Source organism: Macrosteles quadrilineatus, unplaced genomic scaffold, assembly GCF_028750875.1.
Source record: "Macrosteles quadrilineatus isolate MER2022 unplaced genomic scaffold, UCM_ALF_1.0 Scaffold_3__2_contigs__length_128488019, whole genome shotgun sequence".
Classification (NCBI taxonomy): domain Eukaryota; kingdom Metazoa; phylum Arthropoda; class Insecta; order Hemiptera; family Cicadellidae; genus Macrosteles; species Macrosteles quadrilineatus.
The window spans coordinates 40,076,510-40,102,001 of NW_026542596.1; the positions used below are offsets into that span (position 1 = coordinate 40,076,510).

Sequence of the window (25,492 nt, forward strand, 5' to 3'; positions counted from 1 at the left end):
GGTAAGTGAGACCTCTGTCCCAGATACTAAGGGACCAAAGCCTGTTATTGAACAAGAGGCTTAGCTATATGTGATAAAAGTGGTAGATCAGAAATTTGGAGTCCTCCACAAATCACATGATTTTTTTTTTAAAAGCTTGCCATTTCTTTTGATTTTAAACTGCCGCTGGTTCGGCAAGTGTGAACCAAAGACAATTTATTTACTGCTCAGAGAAGTAAAGTACAGAGAAAACACGCTTATGGGACAACTGTGAACTTTCAGCATGTGGTTTGTTGTGTCGGAAATAGACTTGTGACGAACATGCAGAGACCGAACTGCGAGCACTGTTCGGAAATTCTAATGCATAGGGCCCAGGGTCTTCCTCTACCAGCGTTGTAGTACATGAGGGTGAGGGGAGGAGGCCGGTGTTGGGATTTTTCCCTAGACACCACTTGTGTACCATGGAGTGTAGCCTCTGTTCCATACGTCTCTTTGGTTACTGTGTCTACTCTACCTATGCTTTCATTTATGATTTCCTATTTTTTTTTTTTTTTTTTTTTTTATAAAAGAGGTTGGCGGCCTCTTTTAACCTTGCATTTGCCCGTCCACATAGACTAAGCGCCCGTGCGTGGATCGTTTACAGCAAAGCAAGGAGTGAGCCGGTACAGTACAAAGGTGAACTGTACTGATAAGATGTAATCGGCAGTGACCAGGATCCGAACCCACGACATCGCTGCCTTGGGTCCGAAGTCCGCGACGCTACCGACTTACTAACAACTATCTATTGACTCTTTATGAATTGTCCCAAAAATTATGTGGAAAAAAACTTTTTTCAAAAAGTAGATTTTTTAGGTACTGTACCTAAAATATCCCTGACTTTTATTACCAATTTAAAAAATAGTTTGGAAATTGGTTAAATAACAAGAAACAATCCACTTTATAAAAAATGACTCAGCCAACCTTACCTTAAAAATTTTGTTCAGTTGGGTGCGTAAGAAATGTAGGCTTAATCTATTAGGTATTAAATGTAATATATATGAAAATGTGTATAATCTTTGACTTTGATAACATCATGCCCTCTACCTAAAATCGTAGACTAACTAACACAAGTAGACTTACCGTATCTTATTGTAACATCTGAATCATTTTTACTTTCTCCCCCTATACCATAGTATATGGAGAAAGTATTGTTTTCGTCAAAATTTTCGAGTTTGAGTTTTGAGTGGATATATTCGTTTTGGGTCCCTGTCTGGATGTGTACAGAGCTAGGGACTACACCTGCGGTCCAATTTTGATGAAATTTGGTATGTAGGTTCTAATCCATGGTATCTCCAGGCTTTGTTTCATTTTTTTGAAATTTTGATTTTTAATGGGGATTTTCCCATAAAAACCCATAAAAAACCAGAAAAATCGGATTTTCTCAAAAATGGCCCAAACGATTTTGATAAAAATTTAGTATGTTTTAGCGGTGCGATACCAGGGGCTCCTGACGACGCAGACTCCCGACGACACAGACTTCCGAACTGTGACGTCACGGCCGACCACCCCTCTCTCTATCTGAGTGGAGTGGGAGAGAGTCGTTGTGGCAACGCCCCCGATCCAGCCGATGGCTTGTCCTCCACACGAAAACCCCTACAACACTATGACGTCACAGCCGTCTATCCCTCTCTCCGGGTATAGTGGGGAAATGTGAGTTTTCGTCCGCGATTTTGATGTTGTCGATTTCCACTAAATTAACGATATAATTGTTTTAAATCAGATTTGTAAAGCATGTCATAGACATATATTTTTTTATATTGTTCATTCCCACTAAATTAGCAATATATATTTTAATCAGATGTGAACATAATTTTAAGAAGACAATGTGCTGAATTTACTCTGATTTTTAATGTAAACCTGTAGAAGTTTCAACAGCACATTGGGTTATACAACGTCACACAGCTGATTTAAACCAATAATTTAATTCAGAATAATTGTTTCGTTTGTTTAAACCATCGATCTCTATTGAGATCGATGGTTTTAACTAATTGGTGGGTTTATTAATTATAATACTGTGTTATTTACTGTAGGAAATGGGGATTCTATAATGGTAGGTAAACAGACCAATGCTGTATTATTCAAGAGTATTTATGTTCAATAAATTATTATTACGCCACACTACAATATTTTAACAAACTTCCCACGCAAGGATTTAGGCCTAGTCCAGAAAACAGCTGTTTGCCGCCAGCTTTAGTCAAATGTGGTTTAATTACGTACTAATGTATTGTAATGAGTTTTTACCGGACAACAACCAGCTGGATGATTACATTAGACAATGAGTGGTTATGAACAAAAACATAACCTCTCTTAGAGGTTATGAGTAGTGATTGTTAGTCCTTTAGTCGGTGGATATATATATAAGGATTTTTTATTGTTAAGTTAGCTTAGAGTGGCATGGTGAAAAATATCTTAAGTCACTCGTCCAAAATGTGTTTACCGGACTCGTATGGTAATCCCATACGACTTCGTGTCGCACGGGAACCTATTTTCAGGACTAATAACGTAATATACTTAGTTAGTGAGTAAGTACTCACTGTTTTGACGAACTTACTACGCAAGGATTTAGTCCAGAAAACAGCTCTTTGCCGTCAGCTTAATCAAAGGGGTTTCATTACGTACACTGTACTGTAATTAGTTTTAACGGACACCAACCAGCTGATTATATACTGTATTTGGCAATGAGTGAGAGTGTTTAGTTTATAAGCAAAAACATAACCTCTCTTAGAGGTTATGACTAGTGATTGTTAGTCCTTAAATCGGTGGTAATATTATAAAGATTTGATCGGATTAAGTAGTATGGTGTAAAATATCGTACGCCATTCGTCCAAAATGTGTTTACCGGACTCGTATGGTAATCCCGTACTCGACTTAACTTTCACGGGAACGACCACTCTCGTTCCGTAAACTCCTATTTTCAGGACAAGACAAGTAACGTGATATACTACAGTAACATTTTGTTATGGAAAGGGGAAAAAATAAGGTACTTAGGTAGCGTAGGCATGAGGCATTTATACTACTTACCTAATTCGAAAACAAATTGTAAAGTTTTTTGTTAATATTCTACGTTTTATATCCTAAGAAATCAGGAATTATCTTAATTTCTGTAGTTTTTTTTGTCTATCGGTGACGCCAATGTGCCAATTTATGCTGCATTATCGGGGAGGGGGGGGGGGAATAGAGCACCGAGCATGACATGAGTAATTTTCACCAAAGTATTACAACGTTTTATGACATGGTGTTCGTGTTCATTTGAAAATTTCCATATCTGTTGTGCCTTAAGGTAAGGCTTTTAACACTTAATCGTTCTCATTTCCCCCTAATTTGGACATGCCGAATCCAATAAAATTATTTTCAATTTTGAAAAATGCCCCAAAAGGGCCCAATTTGGGGGTTAGGGGTTTTATAAGAAATTTTCAAATGTAAACATGGGGGGTGTGATACATCATTTAAAGGTTTAATCATCCCGATCATTTTGGTGCAAAAGAATTAATTATCTTTAACCGTATTTACAGGGTGGGTCAAAACGTTTTAAAAAAGGACTTTGAAGTTAGTTACCGTATTACCCTAACTACTGAACGGAACAGCGCCAAATTTTTCCCAAGCTTATTCTTGGGCTACTCTTTAAGATAACTTGTAGTAAGGGCATTTTCCGTATTATTTTCCACTTTAAAAACAATCTCAAATTTGAAGAATGAAAGAATGCTGAAAACTCAAAATTCTTAAATAGCAAGGTATAAAAAATTTCATATAGGCTAATTATAATGGTCCTTTTTAAACAAATATTTTACGTATTTCAGTTTTCTTTCTATCTCTTACAGTTTAAAAATTACAGTAGAAAACATAATTTTCTTTGGTAAAATAATAGCTAGTTTTCTAAAAAAAAAAACTGCCAAAAACTCGTCTCTGTACACATTTGCTGGTGCATTAAAGGAAGGAAACAATTTATAATTATCGATACACAGATAGACAAACAAGTTATCACGTTTTACTTTGTGAAAAGAAAGTATAGCTGGCGAGAAAACCCTAAACGTTTCTGTAGTACCATCGACTAGTCAATGGTATAGTACTGATTTCAAAAGTACTACTTTCTGTAGTACCTAATCCAATATGATGTACACTAAAAAATATAATTTATTTTTATATATGTGTCACAACATAAGTGTTCCAGTATAACTGCAAATGTGTTTAATTTAACAATAAATATCCATGTAAGAACTTAAGTCATACGCCTGTAAAAGATTTAGTTAGCAGTTTTCTGAAACTGGTACGGTTACCAATAAGGAAAGAACAGGATGAAGGGTCTAAGATGAACTGACACAAGAGTAAAAGTAGTTGATCTATTTGTAATGGATCCTACTACATCGTAGATTCAAAAGTGCAACGTGTTTTATTAGAAAACTAGTTATAATTTTACCATAGAAAATAATGTTTTTCTACTGAAATTTTTAAACTGTAAGATATAGAAAGAAAACTGAAATACGTAAAATGTTTGTTTAAAAAGGACCTTCCACGTGATATGAAATTTGTTATACCTTGCTATTTAAAAATTTAGAGTTTTCAGCTTTCTTTTATTCTTCAAATTTGAGATTTTTTAAATGGGAAAATAACACGGAAAATGCCCTTAATACAAATTATTTTAAAGAGTAGCTCAAGAATAAGCTAGGGAAAAAAATTGGCGCTATGCCGTTCAGTTGTTAAGGTAATACTGTACTTAACTTCAAAGTCCTTTTATAAAACGTTTTGACCCACCCTGTAAATACGGTTAAAGATAATTAAATTTTTTTTCACCAAAATGATCAGGGTTTAATAGACCTTTAATTTGATGTACCACACAACCCGTGTTTATATTTGAAAACGTCTCAAAAAGCACCCCTACCCCCCCCCCAAATTAGGTCCTTTTGGGGCATTTTTCAAAATTAAAAATAGTTTTATGGGAATCGGAATGTCCAAATTAGGGGGAAATGAGAACGATTAAGTGTTAAAAGCCTTACCTTTGGATACAACAGATATGGAAAGTTTTCAAAATAACACCCTGTATATAAAATCAGCTGATTAAAGAAAAGATTTGTTCTTCAAATATTCAATGAAATGTCTATATGTGTCTATTTAGCAACGAGAAATCAGTAGTATATGGCAGTGGTTTACAGCAAGAAGCTGCATTGTTTATATTTTTCCTACAGTCACCCGACAAAGTTGGCTTCCTTGTACTGTTTATAGTACAGAAAGCTGCTAATTGCTGCATATTTATACTTTGCCGTACGGTTTATACTTTGCCGTACGGTTTATACTTTGCCGCACATCAGGATTCCAACGAAACAACACAAAACAGCGTGGTTCCATTATGCATGTAATCCGTGTACTCTTGGAAATGGGTTGGCAATACTTAAAGATAATTATACTATGAGCAGCTGATTGACTATTATAACTGCGATTTAACCTGTCATTTCGTGTTTATAGTTTCGGTATTTCTGAACTTTCTGGACTTTTCTTTTAAACGTTTTTAAAACCTTCCTACGATCTTAATAAACAAGTAAATGCCTTTTGAGCATTTTTTTAGGCGCGGAAACCACTTCAAATTACAAAAACATACGGAACTATATTCTCAAAACGCGGAGCACATTTCTTGCCGAGGAAAAATAGCGGAGTGATATAGACCGCGGGTACTACTTTCTCTAGGGCACCATTTGTTTTGCCAGCTGAACCTAAAAACGTGTTGCATAGTGTTTGAAAGACTAATTATTTATATGCTTTATAGTGACTGTAGGAAAAATATAATGTGTAACACGAGTGAAAAAGGCCTTTGCTGCACTCGAGATCATTCCACACTCGCCTGCGGCTCGTGCGTAAACATTGCTCTCGTGTGCAGCAAAGTGCCACTTTCACCACTAGTTACACAAATAACTATTGATTCCATACTAAGATTTTCCCATAGCAAATTTTAGTGGACTAGTATTTTTTTCTGATGCCTCAATTATTTTAACCTCAATTTTAATATTGCTTGAAAATAAACCTGAACTATTACGGGATGTATTTTTATTATTCTTCGGGTGACTACCCAAATATATAATTACTAAATAGAAAACATTATATTATTTTGCAATCTTTTATCTATAATACTTAAATTAATTGGTAACTTCCATATTTAGTTTATGGGGTTTCCAATAATTCAATCCCTCCTTATTCAATCCGATGCTCTCGGGTCAAACACCTATTCGAGGAACCGAAATGTTTTGGAATTTGAGTGACGCATACAGTACTTATTTTCGCCCCTCCTCCTACTTTAGAACGAATCAGATAGTTTTTCAATATCAGCACAACCCATATTACCCTAAAGCCACTCAAAGTTTTAGTTGTTGAAATGTTTTAAACAGAGGAGATTGATCGGGAAACTGAACGGGGTGTGGTGGGTAACGGGCATCGAAGTCACTGTATAAGTCGTGGACAGGGCATCTCTGAACAAGGAAAAGGCTAGAGTTATTATGGGAGACGGAGGTCGTCCCATAATCCTACCCGGGTATTGTTGAAGCTAATCGCCTGATTTATGGCCTTTCCTGGCAGTTGAGGGGTAGCAAGCGCTAGAGTAGGGGTAGAGCGAGATAGAAGATGGAGTTTGTTGCCCCCAGCGACACGGACGTCTGACGTTCCCAGAAGGGTTGACATTACAACAATTCGACGCAAGAATTTGAATGGACTTCCGTTAACAAATAATGCAATGAAGGGAATCAGTGTTTAGTACTAGGAAAGGTAAAGGAAATATAAGTGATTAGCGTACAAGGATTTAATTTGCTATTTCTTAGATATTCCTTACGTAGGGTCACTCGAGTCACTTTGCAGGGAAGTAACTGCGAGATTGTGATTAACCTCAATTGCAACATATTAATTGTTTTGATTTTACGTGGTAGCCTCATAAGCGAACATCTTTAACACAAAAACTAAGGTAACGCTGGTGATACAACTATTGGTCATAGTTTCTTAGATATTCCTTACGTAGGGTCACTCGGGTCACTTTGCAGGGAAGTAACTGCGAGAGTGTGATTGACCTCAATTGCAACCTAACAATTGTTTTGATTTTACGTGGTAGCCTCATAAGCGAACATCTTTAACACAAAAAATAAGGTAACGCTGGTGATACAACTATTGGTCATAGTTTATTTCGTTGAGTCGTAAATTAAGACTTATTGAAAGATTTGTTTATACAAAATAATAAAATCACAGTTTTGTACGATATTGAACAAGTTTTACTCAAATCTTTACTGCAAACGTCACATTCCAAATACCAATTGTGTGACAAGAAAATACGTCATCTAACCAGTACTCCTAATGATGTTGATGAAAATATATTTCTGGTCATTTATGATCTAGTAGTGAGTTTGTTATAACAATTCTGTCGAACTATAGGGTGTTAAGTAACTCTGTACCAACCTTTTAGAATATAATGTCTGTGTTAATAACGAATGTATAAATACAGTATCACATTTAAAGCACCTGTAAATCAATGGTTACACACAGAGCCACCATTTTGTTTTTTTTATATCCATGTTACTTAAAATTTTAAATTGTAAATACATGTTAATGCTAGTTTAATTAGTTTTGCAAGAATATATTACAATTTATAAATTTAAAATTTAATATGGCAGCCATTTAAACATTTTTAACAGTAGTAACGTTATACCAGTAAATCTTAAAATAAACACAAGAATGCTTTTTACTGTAAATTCTGACACAAACGTAATGACACATCGACGTAGAAAATCCAATTAAAAATGACCGAGATATGGCATTTTTGTGGTCTGTGTCTAAAAAACTATGATAGTGCGTGTGGTATAAGTACTTGTCTGCAACTATGTGACCAACAAACCAATATGATAGAATCATAAGAACTAAATATATACTACGCGACACAAAAACAGTCATACCAGTGTTATTTTTTATCAGGTTTTCTATCTTTATATGTTATTGTGTTTGTCTTGAAGGTAATAAGGTACTAGTGGAACCCCGTCGAAATCGACGGTTAATCTTGAGGTTTTTGTGTAAATTCAGCTAACTGCGTTGGATAGAGTGAAGTCATTAAAATCTTAGTTATACGAAGGGACGATAAGCAATAATAAGTATGACGATTGTGTTCCCTAAAAAACGTGATTGATGAATTCGTTTAACACAATATTTCCTACCTTTCTTTTTATCGGCTTTAGGTTGCCTAAAAGGTTTTTTAGGAGTCTTATAATTGTTTCTTCATGAGTTTGTTTCATACCAAAGCCACTTTCACTATATGGGAGAATGAGTTCATATAATTAGTCTATCATGTTACGGAAAGAGTCAATATTTATTACTGACCATTAATTCAATCTGCTTTAGGAAAATCATTCAGATTGTATCCGGATTTATAAGTAAATCTTCATCACTTTTTTTTATAAAAATATCTGATTCTCCAGAAAGCAGTAACATTCTTACTTCGATCTCAGCAATTTTAAATCCTTCTCTTTCCACATCGACCTATGTATTTAATTATCCTGTTCTTACTTGATAGTTCATTAGCTTATGGGGTAGTTTTGCCTTGGCCATATAGATCACATAAAGCTGTGCATGTATTTCGTGGATACGAATGAACCATAATTGTAAGAAATTTTATCACAAATCTTGAACATTTGCGGAACCAAATCCATAACCTAGTCCAGCATTGGTAACACATTATGCAAATGCGATGAAATGTGATGACACTGTTGTGTTTCCGAATGTTTTGTATGTAGTGAGGTTTAGATGCGTTGTTCGACCTAGCTACATGTGTACATCAAAGTAAAAACTGTGTACACATTTTTTTTAATACCTAAATTGACATAGTTCATCTACTTTATCAAAACCATAGACTCCGTAGTTAGTCTATTCCAAAACTTGATCACAGCTCTCATCCTCATCGTACTCATCTATGATACAATTTTCAACCCGATTATCAAAAACTGTTATACCAATAAATTAATCTCAGGCGTTCTTTCTTGAATTTAAAAATAAATGGTGATTGAAAGTAGGAAAAAAAGGCAAGTGCCAACCTTACAATATGTATAAGCTAACCCGATAAGGAATAGTTATATGTTCCTTTGAAATTTATAAGTCACACTTATTTCATAATTTAAAATTTTCTAAGAGCAATAAAGCATTGGTTTTTGAACAAAACATTTCAAACGTATCATAAATTCATCATTTTGTTGAAGCTATAAAAAACTTGCCATGCAGTGGAGAATCCATTTAAAATCATAAATAGTAATGTAAACATTTAATTTTGACAGTTTCAGTAGACCTTTGAATACAATTTTAAAATTAACAGCTAGTTCATTAAAAGTAGTGTAAAATTATCCATATGGTTGAAATGTAAACAAAATTGCAGAGTGAACTTTAAAGGCCTCTGGGGCAGAGCCCCAAGGAAATTTACATCGTTTCTCTTTTGAGGGCTCACCTACAGACTAATACCTGTACTAATACCTGTTATTTCAGAGAAACACTCCTTTAAGAAACATTTAGAAAGAATGGCAACAACCTACAAGAAGCCCTAAAATCTGGAAATAACTTTAGACACCCATACCAAGTTTCTACGCCCAGCCGTGTTCTCAAATTAGCTGTGACAAAAACCTCGTTTTCCTCCATAAGAATAACATGGGATGGGAATTTAAAGGCCACTGGGGCAGAGCCCCGAGGGAATTCTCCATGTTTCTCTTTTGATGGCTCATCTACAGACCAGGACCTTTCTTTAGGGGAAACGGACAACCTTTCCCAGGGCTAAAATTGACCTGTGAATTTCTGGCCTGTTTTGCAGGGATGGACAACCTTTCCCATCACTAATTAGGGGTCGGGGTGGGACAGGTTGGCCGCCCCTCTGTATCATGGAGTTTGACGATAGGTGACAGGGGATGCAATGGATTATATTTCTAGCATTTGCACTGCGATGCACGAGAAGATAATATTACTTCCCTCAAGGAATTTTTTGCGTTTGCGGATTTTATTTGTGATATTTATTTATGTGATTTGAAAAAGCAAAAAAAAAACTAACAAAAAATCAAATCAATTATTATCTGAATATACTAGTAGAAACGTGAACTATTAATGACTTTAAACAGTGTGTTTCGTTCCACAATAAAATATGAAGTCTATTTTGTAATTTTGAAAACGTTTGACTGCACTAATGACGTTTAAAACTTTAAATTGACATAAAAATTATACAAAGCTTGTATAAAAGGGAAATGAGACAATTTATTTTTCTTTGAATACATTTTATATTAGACGTATTATTCATATCATCCTCTTTTATACGGTAGACCTAATACAAGCTTTTTACGTCTTAAAAATTTTGAAAGGGTATCATGGAAAGTTAAGTATTCTAACTGTACTTCAACTGTAAACCTACAAAATGTAACACCATCTGAACATACAACTAGACATTCCACCCTAAAATTTTCGCCAGACGAAAAATTCCCAAAAACGCCAATCGTTTAACTAAGTCAAACTGAGAGGAAGACTGAAGACATAGGTATTGTAAGTTATAGCATCTTTTTTTATCACATGAAATATTTCACTTCCAATCATAGCACAGTCTGTGAGTGGCTTATTCAATAATGTTCCATATTATAAAAAAAAGCTACATTTGGTGCATATTTATAATAATTCTACTTCATTACCAACATACTTGTTATTCTGTAAAATATATATTCACGTATCCTCTATACTCTAATTTTTTCATTTTAAAAACACTATTATGAATCGTAAGTTAACATAACATCGTGATCTGTTAAAACACCCATGAAATCGTCATACTTATCAATTTTATCAATGCTAATGGAAATGCTAATGTAATCAACGTATATTAGTTGTGTCCAATGACATTAAAGTGGCAAAGAAATACCCTCACCGCAGCATACCTGCAGACTAAGCGAATTTCCATGTGCCTCTTAGGATTTTTAATTAAATCTAATAACATTAGGATTTACCTATGTTTGCTGATACAAGGAGGGTAACGACATTTTTTTTTTATATTAATAACAAAGTAAAAAAAATGCCAAGTTTGATCAAAATATATCTATAAACAAGCAAACTACATCATTTTACAATACTCTCAATAAAAATAAGATAGGAATTTTAAAAATTTAATTGTTTGATTTTCTCCGTAACAATTAGCTGTACAAAAACACTTTTAATACTAAATTATAGATTTTTTTAGCAATTTAACATGGTTTCGTAAGAGGCTCATTTTGAGTTTTGAGGGTCAAAAATAATAAAAACCTATATTTACCCCACAAACCCCGGTTCCCATGGTCCGGTTTAGTTTATAATTTAATATTATTATTTTATTATTCAAGCATGCTGGTTCGCGAACTCATTTCAACCCAAATTTCATCAAAATCAGGAAAAAATTACTCAAGTTATCGCGTTTACGGGGAGATATAAATAGTTTTGAACGGACGGTGTTTTTGGCCTCTGGGGACATCAAATTAAGTTATCAAGTTAATCGGTCCCGGGTAGGTCCTACCATGAGACCTACGGTAATAGCTACTTCCCTATAGAGAAATTCGCTAATACTTCGGGTCACCAAAGTTTAACCTACTATTGTAATGGCAAAGATGAGTGCGGAGAATTTGTTTCTTTAGGTTTTTTAGGAAATAAACCTTAAATAATAAACATTAAAATTTGAAAAAAAATATTTAAAAAAAAACACTTTCTCTTTCGATTTACGAGTATTTTCTTTACTTTCACATCATGTGTGTTTAAAAAGTGTTTGAAAATGCAACCAAAGAGGAAATTTAAAAAACCGATATTCACAAATTTAATATACTTTACCAAGTTTTTCACAATGACTTGATTGTTAAGAAGAGCAAAGAGAGGCTGACAATTTTCTAGTCCTTGCAACATCATGTGTTCTCCGTGTTTGATCCCGGAAACGTAAAGATATTCCTTAAATGTGTTCTTACTTGCATTCGAAGCTTATGTTGCAGCTTAGAAATATCAATTTTATGTACGCTTCAGTTAAGTACTGGTATCTTATGATTACCTACTTTTCAACCCCTGTCCCACTAGGGTCGGCTTGGCTAGGGCGGCCAACCTGTCCCAGCACTAATCCTCATGCACCCTGGGACAGGTTGGCCGCCCCCGCAGAAATATTTTACGACCGACCCTTGGCGAGGAGACCCTCGGAAAGGTTGTCCTACAATCTTTCTTTAGACACCTCTACCGGGTTTCTACACCCAGCGGTTCTCTCAAAATAGCTGTCACAAAGAAAAACAGTTTCAAATTAATATATAGATTTTTTGTGAAATATTAATTGTTTAGTATAAATGTAACAAATTTGCCAATATTAATTAAACTATCAATTAACAACCATCATCAAGGCAAGCCAACTATGAGTCTACTGTATTATTCTCCATACAAATAAAATAGCAATTTTAAATTTACAAATCGTCACTAATAACCCTACAAAAACACTTCAATATATATATTACTAGCAGAGAACCCGTCCTTCGTACGGGGTTGGAATATAAGGATAAAATACTTATTGCAGTTACACTCAAGCTTTGCGTTTGCAATAAGGGAGGACACAGTTTGATAAAATTTGCTTCTTTAAATTTACAGTATTCTATAGTAGTACACATCTACCATAGCCATAATGTTCTACCACTTCACCTAAACAATAGAGAAAAATAAATTATCAAAAATTCGCAAGATATCACAAATTATTCATGAAATTAAAAACATTAACATAACTGTAAACAATCCTACTTTGACAGTTAGCTCTCATTGCGTATCACAGTTTGTTGTTGCTGCTTAGTTCAAATTAGCTGTTTCATAAATGCAAAAAAAATATAGTGCTGCACCCTGTTGGTAAATCTTATAACTTTTTAATGCTTTTGCATATCATAGAACCAACTTTTTAAGAACCAACAGCTGACTAAATTCTTTAATTCCCTTTAAATAGGAATACTCATAAGGTTAACATGGGGAACTACAGAGCCACTGGGGCGGAGCCCGAAAGGATTTTTGAGTTAAGAATATGCCTATATGTTAATCGGGAATGTGAGCTATCATCATGCCAAATTTCAGCCCAATCCGTCCAGTAGTTAATGCGTGATTGAACTTCAAACAAACAAACAAACAAACAAACAAACAAACAAACAAACAAACTAACACACAAACTTTCACATTTATAATATTAGTAGGATATTAGTTGTTTTATAAGATTTACAAACGTAACCATTTAAACAAAAGTTCGTATTAAATAATAAAATATTTGGCTTTTTTATGAATAAAATACTTCTTTTTCAAATTTGACCATAATTTAACCATTATATTAGTAATAATTTGTCCATAAAGAATCAACAGTTTACTTAAAGCACAGAATGTTTGTACTGAGAGGTCTAAAACACTATTGATACATTTAGGCTATTTACACAATATACTGTTAACTCACAATACGGTAAATAAATATTGCCGCAAAGGTCCTCCGCAACAGTTCTTTTTTTCCTTTTACAGTGGATATTAGGTACTATTTGCCTACATAAATGGAGGCAAGTAGTTATTGATTTAGATTGAACACTCCAATCATCAGGCCGCCTAATAGGCGAATGACGCCACTGAACACATAAAAAATTATAAACACCATTGGATCACAATGTAATGGGGTGAGTTGTTGATCAGTTCGATCCTTATGGCTGAATTTTTACCTCTTTCCTTCTCTTCACCCTACATCACTTTCACTCTCTCCACCTCGCACTAACTTCCCCTACATTGGCGTCTCACCCCCTCCACTGTCCTACGCTTATTCATCTTCAACCCCAACGCAGGGACGGGTAGCGCTGACAGGTCAGCCGAGCGTCACTAATAGGATTATCGTATTGGCAGAAAGCCTACACCCAGTTATTATCTACCTACATACCTCTGCTATTGTGGGGTGGCCCGCCTGGCCGACCCTAATTAATTTCGCTTGGCTGCGCTCAACAAAAACAACTACTATACCCAATACCAAAAAGTTGGAAGTGGTATATTTTTTTTCAAATTTGTCCAATGTTGGGAAAAGCCGCTATTCATTTTTAATCGTGATTTTAGGAGGTTTCCTGTAGACCGATTTTTGGCAACTTTTTGTATGTCACTCTTCAGACCCAACACTACAAAATAAAACTACAAAACGTTTTCTTCCAATTTTTTTTTAACGTTCCCTGTGTCAGTTTTTTTTTGTTTGCTTGGACTAACAGAGATTTGGCAAAATAACAAAAAATGACGTTTTATTGTAAGAAAAATTAATATTTTCGTATCCATAAGTCTTAGAACCAGATTGTTATACATACATTATATGGAATTTAATTTTCTACAACATTGACGTTAGATATATTTCGCTAAAACGCACCAAAACGGAGATATAGGCGAAAATCTCTAGAAAGTACCGATTTTTTCGATTTTTCAATATGGTGGCGGGCGTGGAGGGGGTAGAATTGTGCATTTTTTTCATTTTAAACACCTACTTACCATCCTAGACAACATATACAAAATTTAGACTTACCGGACCGTTTGTAAGTTAACATACCGTACCTCTATTCACTGGACTAATAGTAGTAACACCAATATAGCTTAAAAAGTTTATAAGTGATAGTTCACATAATTTTTAGCACATTTGACGGATATACCTTTTTTTGAATTTGTCATATTATAAGTGTGTGAAAATTAATACATCTGTGTATCAATATCTACTTATCTCATTTCTGTTCAATGGAAGTTATACCATTTCAATGATACCGGTACTTAAATGGGAAGTCCTACAGCTGTAATAAAACTGTGCATAAATTTGTCTTACGATTAAATTTGCTACCAATTGATATTGTACGACAATTAATCTCTACTATTGTACTCATGCTGTTGGACGATTAATGGTAATTAATTGTCGTGTCAATATCTTCTTTGATATGACCCTAAGTATTTTTAAGGACTTTTAATGAGTTGTATTAATATTCAATGACTTTAAAATAGTAACGACCCATGTTTGTTCGCTAATTCAACTGGCTTACTATAAGCCTAACATTATTATTTCTGTTAATAATCGTTACGATTGTTTTAAACGTTTAGACTACTGGAAGTGAATAGTAGCCTACAGAGAGAAAAAAACAGTTGCAGGCCTACCGCTTGGTTTAGAATATTCTCTTTCTTTTATTCTGGTAGGCGGGAAAACTCCGTAGGCCTAGGCGATCCAAGGCTTAAGTTGCATTAGTTACTTTTTACTTTTAACTAAGATTATAGAATCTTCATTTCCTACCATAGACTACACGGTATTATAATTGATAAACTAATTACTTAAGCAAACCATTTATTCTATATATTTTACAAGTATGCTATAAATAAGCTGCGTGACGTTGTACATCCAGTAATCCAGTGTGCGGCTGGGAGCTCCGGCCTGTTTACATAAAAAATACCCAGCTAGTTTAATCCACAAAAAGAACAAAATAAAAAATCATAGTGTCTTCTTATTTTTTCCATTAATACAAATCAATGATTAATTCATAAGCCTAAACAGCTACTCAATCTTTTTAGTAGTTTACACGTGTTTGTCATGATAGATGAAAAACTTCAACACTTTTCCAATAATCATTTTTTTTTATTTATTAGAAGTAAACTTTATTTTATAGTTACGGCCCATTAAACGTGTTTATATACAGTTACGTCATAATACTTTATCTATTTATTGATTTTATATACATTATATTGCTCATTCTGTTCATCGAGTTTTGGCAATGAACAACATAAAGATTTCGGGCGACTATTTTAATAATTATAATAATTTATTCTAATCTTTCTAAGCGGAAATATATGTGTAAGGCATGATATGTGTCAAAACTGATTAAAAATATATTGCTAATTCAGTGGTAATTACGTGCCATCGGCTGGACCGGGGACGTTGCCGCAGGGAATTAAGTGTGGAGGTTAAGCCGTCGGCTGGACCTAGGGGGGTTGCTACAGAGAATTACGTTTGAGGGTAAGCCTTCGGCTGGACCGGGGGGAGTTGCCACAACGACTCTCCCCCACTCCACGCAGATAGAGAGAGGGGTGGTCGGCCGTGACGTCACAGTTCGGAAGTCTGTGTCGTCGGGAGTCTGCGCCGTCGGGAGCCCGTGGCGCGTTCCCGTTTTAGCCCTTTAAATTCTGAACAAAATGGAACAAATCCCATTACTGTAAAAATTACGATTCAAAAGTTATTGTAAATTATGTTATTTTCCCATAAAAAAAACCATAAAATAACGAAAAATAGGACTTTAGAAAAAAATTCTGTTTTGATTTAACATAGTACGAGGTGTTAGCCCGTCCTACGTACGGGAATTCAGTAGTCAGTTAACCGTGTACAATTCAGATCAGCTAGTTTACACAAATAAAGGCAAAGTTTCTTGCAGTTTTAATGTGAAAAATCATCTTGTAAACAAATGTTGTGTGACCAAATATGTTTTTATTCCATCATATGCCTATACGATATGCATTTTAAATCCGATAATTTTATAATAAAATCTTAATAATCTTACTTTTCTATCTATATATTAATAGGCAAGCATGTTTCTTTAAAACCTTTTTTCTCAGCTCGTGTGAATCGTAGGGAAAATCTACGCATACCGTTGGAAAGCTATTTTCCTGTAGGTGTGCAGAATCCCTTTATAAATTTAAATAGGCTCAAAGATAAGCACAAAAAATGAGTTTAAAAATTTGAAAAAATTAACATGGATCTTATGCGTTGCTATGCTGGTTACGAAATAACAACGAAATATAAACAGAAAATCAAAACAAATGGAGGAAACTCCAATCACATGTTTTATTTACAGTGTGGGGTGAAAATAGATAAGTGAGTACATTACATATTTTTGGTCGAGTTTCGACCACTGGACGACCTCTCGTCTATGTATTAATAGGCAAGCATGTTTCTTTAAAACCATTTTTCTCAGCTCGTGTGCATCGCAGGGAAAATCTACGCATACCTTTAGAAAGATATTTTCCTGTAGAAGTGCAGAATCCCTTTAAAAATTAAAATAGGCTCAAATATAGGCACAAAAAATGGATTTGAAATTAAAAAAAAATTAACATGGGCTTTATGGGTTGCCATGTTGGCGACGAAATAACAAAAAAATATAAACAGAAAATCAAAACAAGTGGAAGAAATTACAATCTAATGTTTTATTTACAGCGTGGGGTGAAAATAGATAAGCCTGTACATTGGATATTTTAGGTCGAGTTTCGACCACTGGGCGACCACTAGTTTCCTATAATCAATGACAAAATAAGAGTAAATAAAATAACCTCATAGTTCCATAGTTTATATTTAACCAGCTGTTAGTTAAAACAAATTATATTGCTCTAAAACAAATCGAAGATTACAAAGATTGCTTTAAAAAATAATTTTAACATCCTAGTATTTTACTACGTATATTTAATTAATCTGTCATCCTTTTACAGAAGAATTGAACCATTGAACGTATCAATGATTAGCATTACACATAGTATAAATAAGTCAACCCTAAGTATGTCTTTAAATTTTTATCCAAATGCTGAATTTGTGACACAAAAGCTGAATGTTTACAGCTGTTATATTAATCAAATTATTTGATGCCAAAAGGTAGTTTAGAATCTTAGCGTCGGCTGCTAGACTTTTAAAAAATTAATACTCAATTTAAAAAAAAACTGGGACCCTAAACTAAAATTATGGCTTCGACATTCCCTAGTTCTCAAAATTATCTTTCTTTCAACACAAAAATCATGAAAATCCGTCGAGTGGTTGATCCAGAATCGTGAAATAAAAAAACACTGTTTCGTTCTAATATTATAGATGTTATGGTCCTTACAATTTGATAGTTTTTTTTCCATTTTTTAGACATTTTGATTTTTATTGGGGATTTCCCCATAAAACTCCATAAAATAACGGAAAAATAGGGTTTTCCAAAAAATGGCCCGAACGATTTTGATAAAAATTTAGTATGTTACAGTCCTTTAAATTCTTAACAAAATTGTACAAATCCCATTTCCGTATATTTAGTCTCACCGCTTACACATGATAAAGGTTGTTGACAAACTTATGGGAGAAAGTATGTGTCAGAATGCTGATACCGTTTATTTTATGTGTGGTTCATGTTGGTGACATTGAGCGCTAGTGTCTACGACATGTCTTTCTCCTATTTTAGCATTAATGTTATGATTATTGCTAACCATGGGACGTGCTAATTTTCAAAATTATATCATTTTATTTGGTTAAAATAGCTTTGAAACAAGTACTACATTGTAAAAAAAATACGACCCTAAACCGAACATGCACCAGAGGGAACTAAAACTAAAATATCTTCATCTCGTCCAAAAGTCCATAGGGATCAGTTGATTTATAAGGTAGTATGTGTAATATACAGTACAACCTGTATAAAGTCACTATAATGTCAACTATTGGGACTATTTACTGACTAAGCCAGTTTCTGTGGGTTGTTTGCTGCTGCAGCCGATGCTGATAACCATCACACTACATTCTACATCGCTACACCTGCACTGCGAGGCCAACCTCCTACATACATCCGGCCTCAGCCCGACATAACCTTACTTTACACTCCACACTTTCAAACTAATAAGTAACTGCCCAACAAGAGCACAAAACGAACAATCAAGATGCAATGATGTATTAAACTAATTTGTTTTAACATTTCCTGTGGATCAGCAGAATTCAGATATATTTATGTAATTATGTCTGGTTTACGTAGTGGGCACCTGTTTACTACACTTCTTTAATTATTTGGCCCACTTAAAGCAATTGCAAAACTAATCGAGTTTATTATTCAGCTTTTGCTCCGGTACTACCGGTTGACCCAAAAAAGGTAAACTGCTCATCTAAACTGCTGCTTATAATTATCATCTGTTTAATAGACAACGATGCAGTGTTGTTATTTTCCTCATATTTCTTGTTTACAAGTCGTTTCTAGCAGTAATTTTTGTTATTAGCGAATTTCCCATATAGGGAACTAGCTGTGTGCCCGTTCTACGCACGGGTATCTTATAGTAGTCAGTTGAAACCTTCTTATATTAAGATTAAGAACAGCAGTTAGTTTGCATATTTGCAGATATGCTGGCAAAACTATTATATATAAACCTTCGCAAATACAGTATCTGACAGTTCAAGCCAAAATAAATGCTTCGCAATTAAATGTCACCCGGATCGTTATGGTCCATATGTCCAATGATTAAACTAAAAAATTTTTTTATAGATCCATGAAGCGTAGCCTAAAGTAGGCCTATAATTGAAAGTTACTTTCCACATCGGTTAACTTAAACGTATTTAAAGTACTTCCTCAACCTCACCATTTAACACTTTATTCCGGTTGACATTTTCAGTATCAAAGGTGCTCTTGTCCATTCCGTGAAACACTGAGAAATAAGGACATTAATGCGTTACCAACAGACATACACACAACAATCCAAAAAAAGCCACGAACTATTGATACATAAACAATATAAAGGCGTAAACAATTCATGATGGTTTGCCCAACAAATGTTTTACTCAAATAGGTTATCATTTTCTTAGCATACCGGGTAAGCTAAGATTTGGAATCCAGACAGAAAAAGCAAAACTTATGAGTTAAGACATCACTTAAATTGAATACGGACGGCTCTAATAAATAAGGTGCAACACCAACGATAACTAATTTGTAAACTACAGTGATGTGTTGGTACCTACGTAAAAATGATTCTAGCAGCTACCAACGGTTCTAAGGAAAAGAACCAGTACCTACGTAAGAACCTACCTAAGAACTATAGTACATCCGTACAATTAAATACATTAATATCTAGTCCCGAGGTTATTGATCTCTTGCTTTTGGATTTTCTCCAGGGCCGGATTTCCCAATAGGCCCGATAGGCCCGGGCCTATGGGCGCAAAGTCCCAGAGGGCGCACGGCCGAGAGTATTTTTTTTATACCTAGGTTATCTAAAAATAAAAAAATAAATAGTCACAGTTGATAAAAAAAAAACTCCAAAGCATTGTGATTCTGAAGTTCGTAAGAAGAAATAATTGTTAGGAAATCTAAACTATTTTTCAGAATTACGCATCAATTTCGTTACAAAATTGGTAACGAACATTGGTTATACGGGAGTAGGCTGTAGGAATGTTGACGTTGACGAGCGCCCAAGGGGTACGCATCGTATTGCCACTGCACTGCCACTATGCTGGTTTGGGCTCGGCACTACTGATCAGAGCAGTATAGTTCGTTGGATCAGAGTGATTAGGGGCGCATGCGTGCTAGACATTGTTACTAGGCCTACCCTCACCTCACAAAACAAAAGTTATTAACTAATCTTTTGACTTTTGATTAGTTTACAACAATCTGCAGGATCAAGTTAATAAGTTGTGTTGAATATTAAAACAACGATGAATTCACCTTTAAAATTACGGTAACCAAAAAATATTAATCTCAGTTTGCATTAGATTTTAGAAAAATTCAATACCCTGCAAAGCACCAATAATACTGTCATTTTCTCCTCAGACCTAAGGATCGACGGTTGGCCGGAATATTTCTCTGTTTTGCTTTGGAAATATATAACCTAGATGCAGTACGACCATAGATTAAATATAACTCAAGTCGACTTCTTATGACATTGTTAATTCAAAAATTTTTCATGTCTAGTTCATGTTGGTGACACTGGACGTTAGTTTTGACGTAATTTTGTTTCCATTATTTTAGGGTTAGTTCTATGATGTGTGTTTAAATTTCTTGTAATATAACCAGGAGACGACCTATTGTTGATGATTAGATCGTTTTATTTTGGATAAACTAGATTTAAACATAGATCAAACATACTAGGTACTATTAAATAACAAGAATTGTTTTCAGCTAATCCAAAATGATGACAAACCTACTAAAGGAGTATGTTTAATCTATAGTATCCCGTACTGTATGGAGTTCATGTTTTTTGGCCTGGAATTGGAATCAATGGCCATGTTTTTTTTCTCAGGAATGCTCGGTGGGTTGAGTTGTTTTGTTTTAGTCCCACGGCCACAAACGTGAGCATTTATTAAAAGCATAAAATTGCTAAAGTGTTTAAGACGGCATTTTGTTAAGGCTATAAACAAGTCAATCCTTAAAAAAAAAACTTGCAATGATTCCAACGAGGAGTGGTATTCAAGCAATTAACTTAGGTCAATGGGCATGGTATAGTTTTTAATAAAGGTTTGAAGGAAAGTAACTGTCACCAGATTAGGGGGCGGAAAATTATTTGGGCCTAGGGGCGCAAAAATGCTAAATCCGGCCCTGATTTTCTCGTAAAAAGTTATAGCGTAAACTTATTGGTCAGTTTGAAAAAAAAAACAACCTTACCCAAACAACTTTTTTGTTATTTAATAGATTACGCATTCTCTAAACAATGATTAGTGTATCTATTAACATTAGAAGGAAATGTGACGAAAATCACACAATGTTGGGGTTTTGGTCATTTGTAATTATATTTCTTAAGTAGGTAGGCCATGTATTCTATGGAAAAGTACCGGTATCAAGGATCGTCGCCAAAAAGGTTGTTATGAATAAATATGTAGGCTTACGTACCCAAGATATGAGCTATGGGCCTATTGGCTGTATGGCCCAGCGATTGCATAACACGGTGAGTAGAAACAGAAAGTGACACATTGGAAAAGCGAGTTTAGCACTTCCTCTGTTAAACCTCTGTTACAATCACCCACTGCAGTTGTGATTTTTTACTTTACACTTTACACAACCGCCATTGAAGCGCCGTCAATGAGTGGAAACCTTTTTTGTAAGCTATTGGCGACGATCATTTCAGTGTCCAGCCCTATACAACACTGATTCAAGGTCTTCTTTCTGGTTGTCAAAACTCAAGAAACATTTTATACTCAAAGAATTTCTGGTTCCGATTTGGACGATGTCTAGTTATTTAATTTAATTTACGGTTACACTATTAGACTATATTATTGCACTTGCGATTAATTAAATCCGTTATGTAAGAAAAACGTTTTTAATCTCACTTGGTTGGGATTTGCTTTCAAAACGTGATTCGAAATGGTTGCGGTATTTGTAAACAACATTTGTAAACATATCATTGACAGCTAGAAAAAATAATCTTGATCCGAACAGCTGTTCGTTATTTCATAGACGATTATGTGATAAAAATTGAACGAAAATTTGACAAAGATCGCACAAAACTGCATTTTTGAACGTCCGTAATTTGATTTACAAAGTAGTGAGGCTATATTTAAATCACTAAAGACACTCTCGCCAATCCAGTGAATACATTAAAATGACTTGGATCTTGATAGGTACTCTGGTTTTCACGGAGAAGATTGCGTAAAATGCCATCTTGAGTGTTACAGACAAAGGGAAAGACAGACAGACAGACAGACAGACAGAAATAGAGATAAGACTCGTTTCTGCTTCTTTAATGTATAAAACGTAAAAATAACCTAAAAGTATATAATTCTGAGCAAAGTACAGACAAAACTCTAATTTTATTTATATAGATAGATAGATAGATAAGCTATTACCGTAGCACTCATGGTAAGACCTGGACCCGGGACCGATTTTTTTTTCGTTTTGAGGTCCCTAGAGAGGCCAAAAATAGCATCCGTTCAAATTTGAACGGATGCTATTTTTGGCCTCTCTAGGGACCTCAAAACGAAAAAAAAAATCGGTCCCGGATCGGATCATTTTTGCTCGAGTTATCGCGCTAACGGACACATATATATATATATATAGATATATATAAATATATATATAAATATATATATATATATATATATATATATTTATTTATTTATATATATATATATGTGTCCGTTAGCGCGATAACTCGAGCAAAAATGATCCGATTTTGATAAAATTTGGTACAAACGTGTAAACCTACGTTTATTCGAACGAGTTCGCGAACCAGCATGATCGGACCATGGTAACGTGGGTTTATGGGGGCTTTTATGGGGTAAAAATGGGTTTTTCCCATTTTTGAACCAAAAAACTTAAATTTTTGCAATTTCTTTCCAAACTATTTTGTAGAGCTTAAAAAAACAAATAATTTAGTATATTGAAGCGTTATAATGCGCCTAATGGTTATGGAGAAAATTCAAAAAATTGTAAATTTAAAATTCCCATGTTATTCTTATGGAGGATAAGTAAACTGTTGTAGTTTGCTTATTTATTAACATATTTTGCCCAAATTTGGAAAATATTTTTATTTCTTACTAACTATTAACATTTTACATACCGTACTCTTGTGTTCTTATACTGTTATCTCACCAGACGATAAATATACATAAAAGATGGCAAATGGTGATCGAGTTTGATTCGACACTCCAATCATAATCAGACCCAATAGGCATTATACAATGTTATTATAACATTGTATAATAAAGAAAACTCAAAGGTGTGCAGTTGGGTATTTAACACTAGAAGCAGCTAACTAGTAACCTTTGTTTGGCCATGTCTTGGATTGCAGTGTTATCATATGTTTCTGTTTGCCGTACAGAAACATACAGTAACCGTACAGTAACTAACAGTTCATGGACAGTCAATTTTATTAATCTGTTATGCCGTAAGCATTTATCAATATGTATATATTACTATTGGGGGTGGGTGGGGTCCTAGGAGGTGGGGCTTCGTCTCCGTGGATGGAATAGGACTCCTGACGCAGGTACAGTATAGGGGTTAATCTGGGACCGCGGGCGAACTGGGAGTAATTAGGCTACGGGCGAAATAAAACTCGGGCGGAATAGGACTACACGGATTACTACGTTATAGTGACTTTGCCCAGGGGTAAAATTCCAGGGGGATAAAATTCCGGCGACCCATTTTTTTACTTCATTGACGATCAGCTAATGCATCGTTTTAGTTATCTGTGAGGTTATTGTAAACGAGATGTAATGTTTTTTGCATGCTCAAAATAGAGTTTGCTATAACGCCAAGTTGAGAATTAATTCCCGAATAACAGTAAAACGAATAGAGAACTATGCAACAATACCAGTGCTTATCAGCTGATTGGCTATGAATTAAAAAAATACAGGGATGCCAAAATGTAAACTTGTGTTGTTGTTCAAGTTAAACAGTGTCTTAAATTTGAGCTAAGTTTAAAAGAAAACCCTTGTATAATATTACGCTCTAAAAACTTCCCTTGCAATAAATCTAAGATTCATATTTATAAAAAAAATCCTTTATAAAAACAGTATTGTCTAAGTAGTGTTTACAAAATAGCATTGCATATTACTACCATAGCCTCCTCTAATACTAGGCCGCATTGAGACAAAGTGGCAACGTCGCATTCACGGCCTACCAAAACAGCTGTTGCATTAATTCATAATGCGTCTGCGCAATGTTTATATTCACACGTTTCATATTACTGTATGGAAATAGGCCGGCCGGTGCGACGTTGCCACACACCATCGCTGCGGCCGTGCAATACAGGAGACTTTGACGACGCTAGAGTCATAATAGAGTCATTGATACAAACAAGTAGTCTATAGCAATGAATACAAACCACTATAGTGGTTTGTATTCATTGTCTATAGTCAATGGTAGTGTGTTTACCTTGTGTTCGCGCTGCTGACAGGCCACTAAGGCTAAAGAGGCCAGTAGTAGACTCGCCACCACTGTGGAGCCCATAGCTGTCGCCTGAAACACACGTCACCAAAATTTTAGACCAAGATTATATTATAGATTACAAATGATTGCTCACCGAGACTAGAAGGTGGATGTCATGGTGGAAAGAAAAACATAGGTGTGCTATTTTCATCACAAGTGCTGGCGTCACCTATATAGATTGCAAACAAAAATTCACCTGATTGAATAGCCATATAGGTAAATATATGTTTTTGATTGGATTGTTATTGTTTTTATATTTTTTCTAAATGGTGAAATGGTGTTAGCAATCTGGGTGAGGTCAGTATATGACGGGAATAGCAAATAGCACACCTATGTTTATTCCATCCACCATGGGTAGACAAAGTAGTCAAAGTAGACTGCCATATACTGGTCTCTAAGAGAGATAGATCGCTTCATACTAAAATACTGTACATATGTTCAAAGGTACTCCGGTATTGCTAAAGGTTTAACAAATGGGAATTATACTTGCTGTACTCCAAATTATATGGGGTTACTTACCTCATAGCTCTACAAACATTTTACATGTGTTAGTTTAGTTGAAACAAATTATATTGCACTAAAACAAACTCAGTTTTAGAGCCTGCTATACTTTAAGAAAATTAAATCAGATCAAAAGTCTTATATAATATATAATCAATCGTCCTCTTACCGGACAAATAATGAACGTACCAACGATTATGGTATTACACATGGTATAAATAAGTCGATCCTACGAATGCCATCTTGATCCTAATTCTCAAAAGCTAATCTAGAATTTCAGCGTCGGCTGCTAAACTTTTAACAAATTAAGATAAATTTTAAAAAAAAACTAACAAAAAAATTAAAATGATGGCTTCGACATTTCCTTT

The 25,492-nt window shown here is 34.7% G+C and overlaps 1 protein-coding gene across 1 annotated transcript in view; it reads right to left on the reverse strand.

Annotated features, from left to right (window-relative positions):
* Window positions 1-25,492, reverse strand: part of LOC128990063 (uncharacterized) — a 50,288-nt gene that overhangs the window by 6,418 nt on the left and 18,378 nt on the right. The window contains exon 2 of the mRNA XM_054412293.1: window positions 24,570-24,653. Coding sequence (XP_054268268.1) covers window positions 24,570-24,644 — 75 coding nt within the window. The 5' untranslated portion in view covers window positions 24,645-24,653. The remainder of the gene's footprint in view (window positions 1-24,569; window positions 24,654-25,492) is intronic.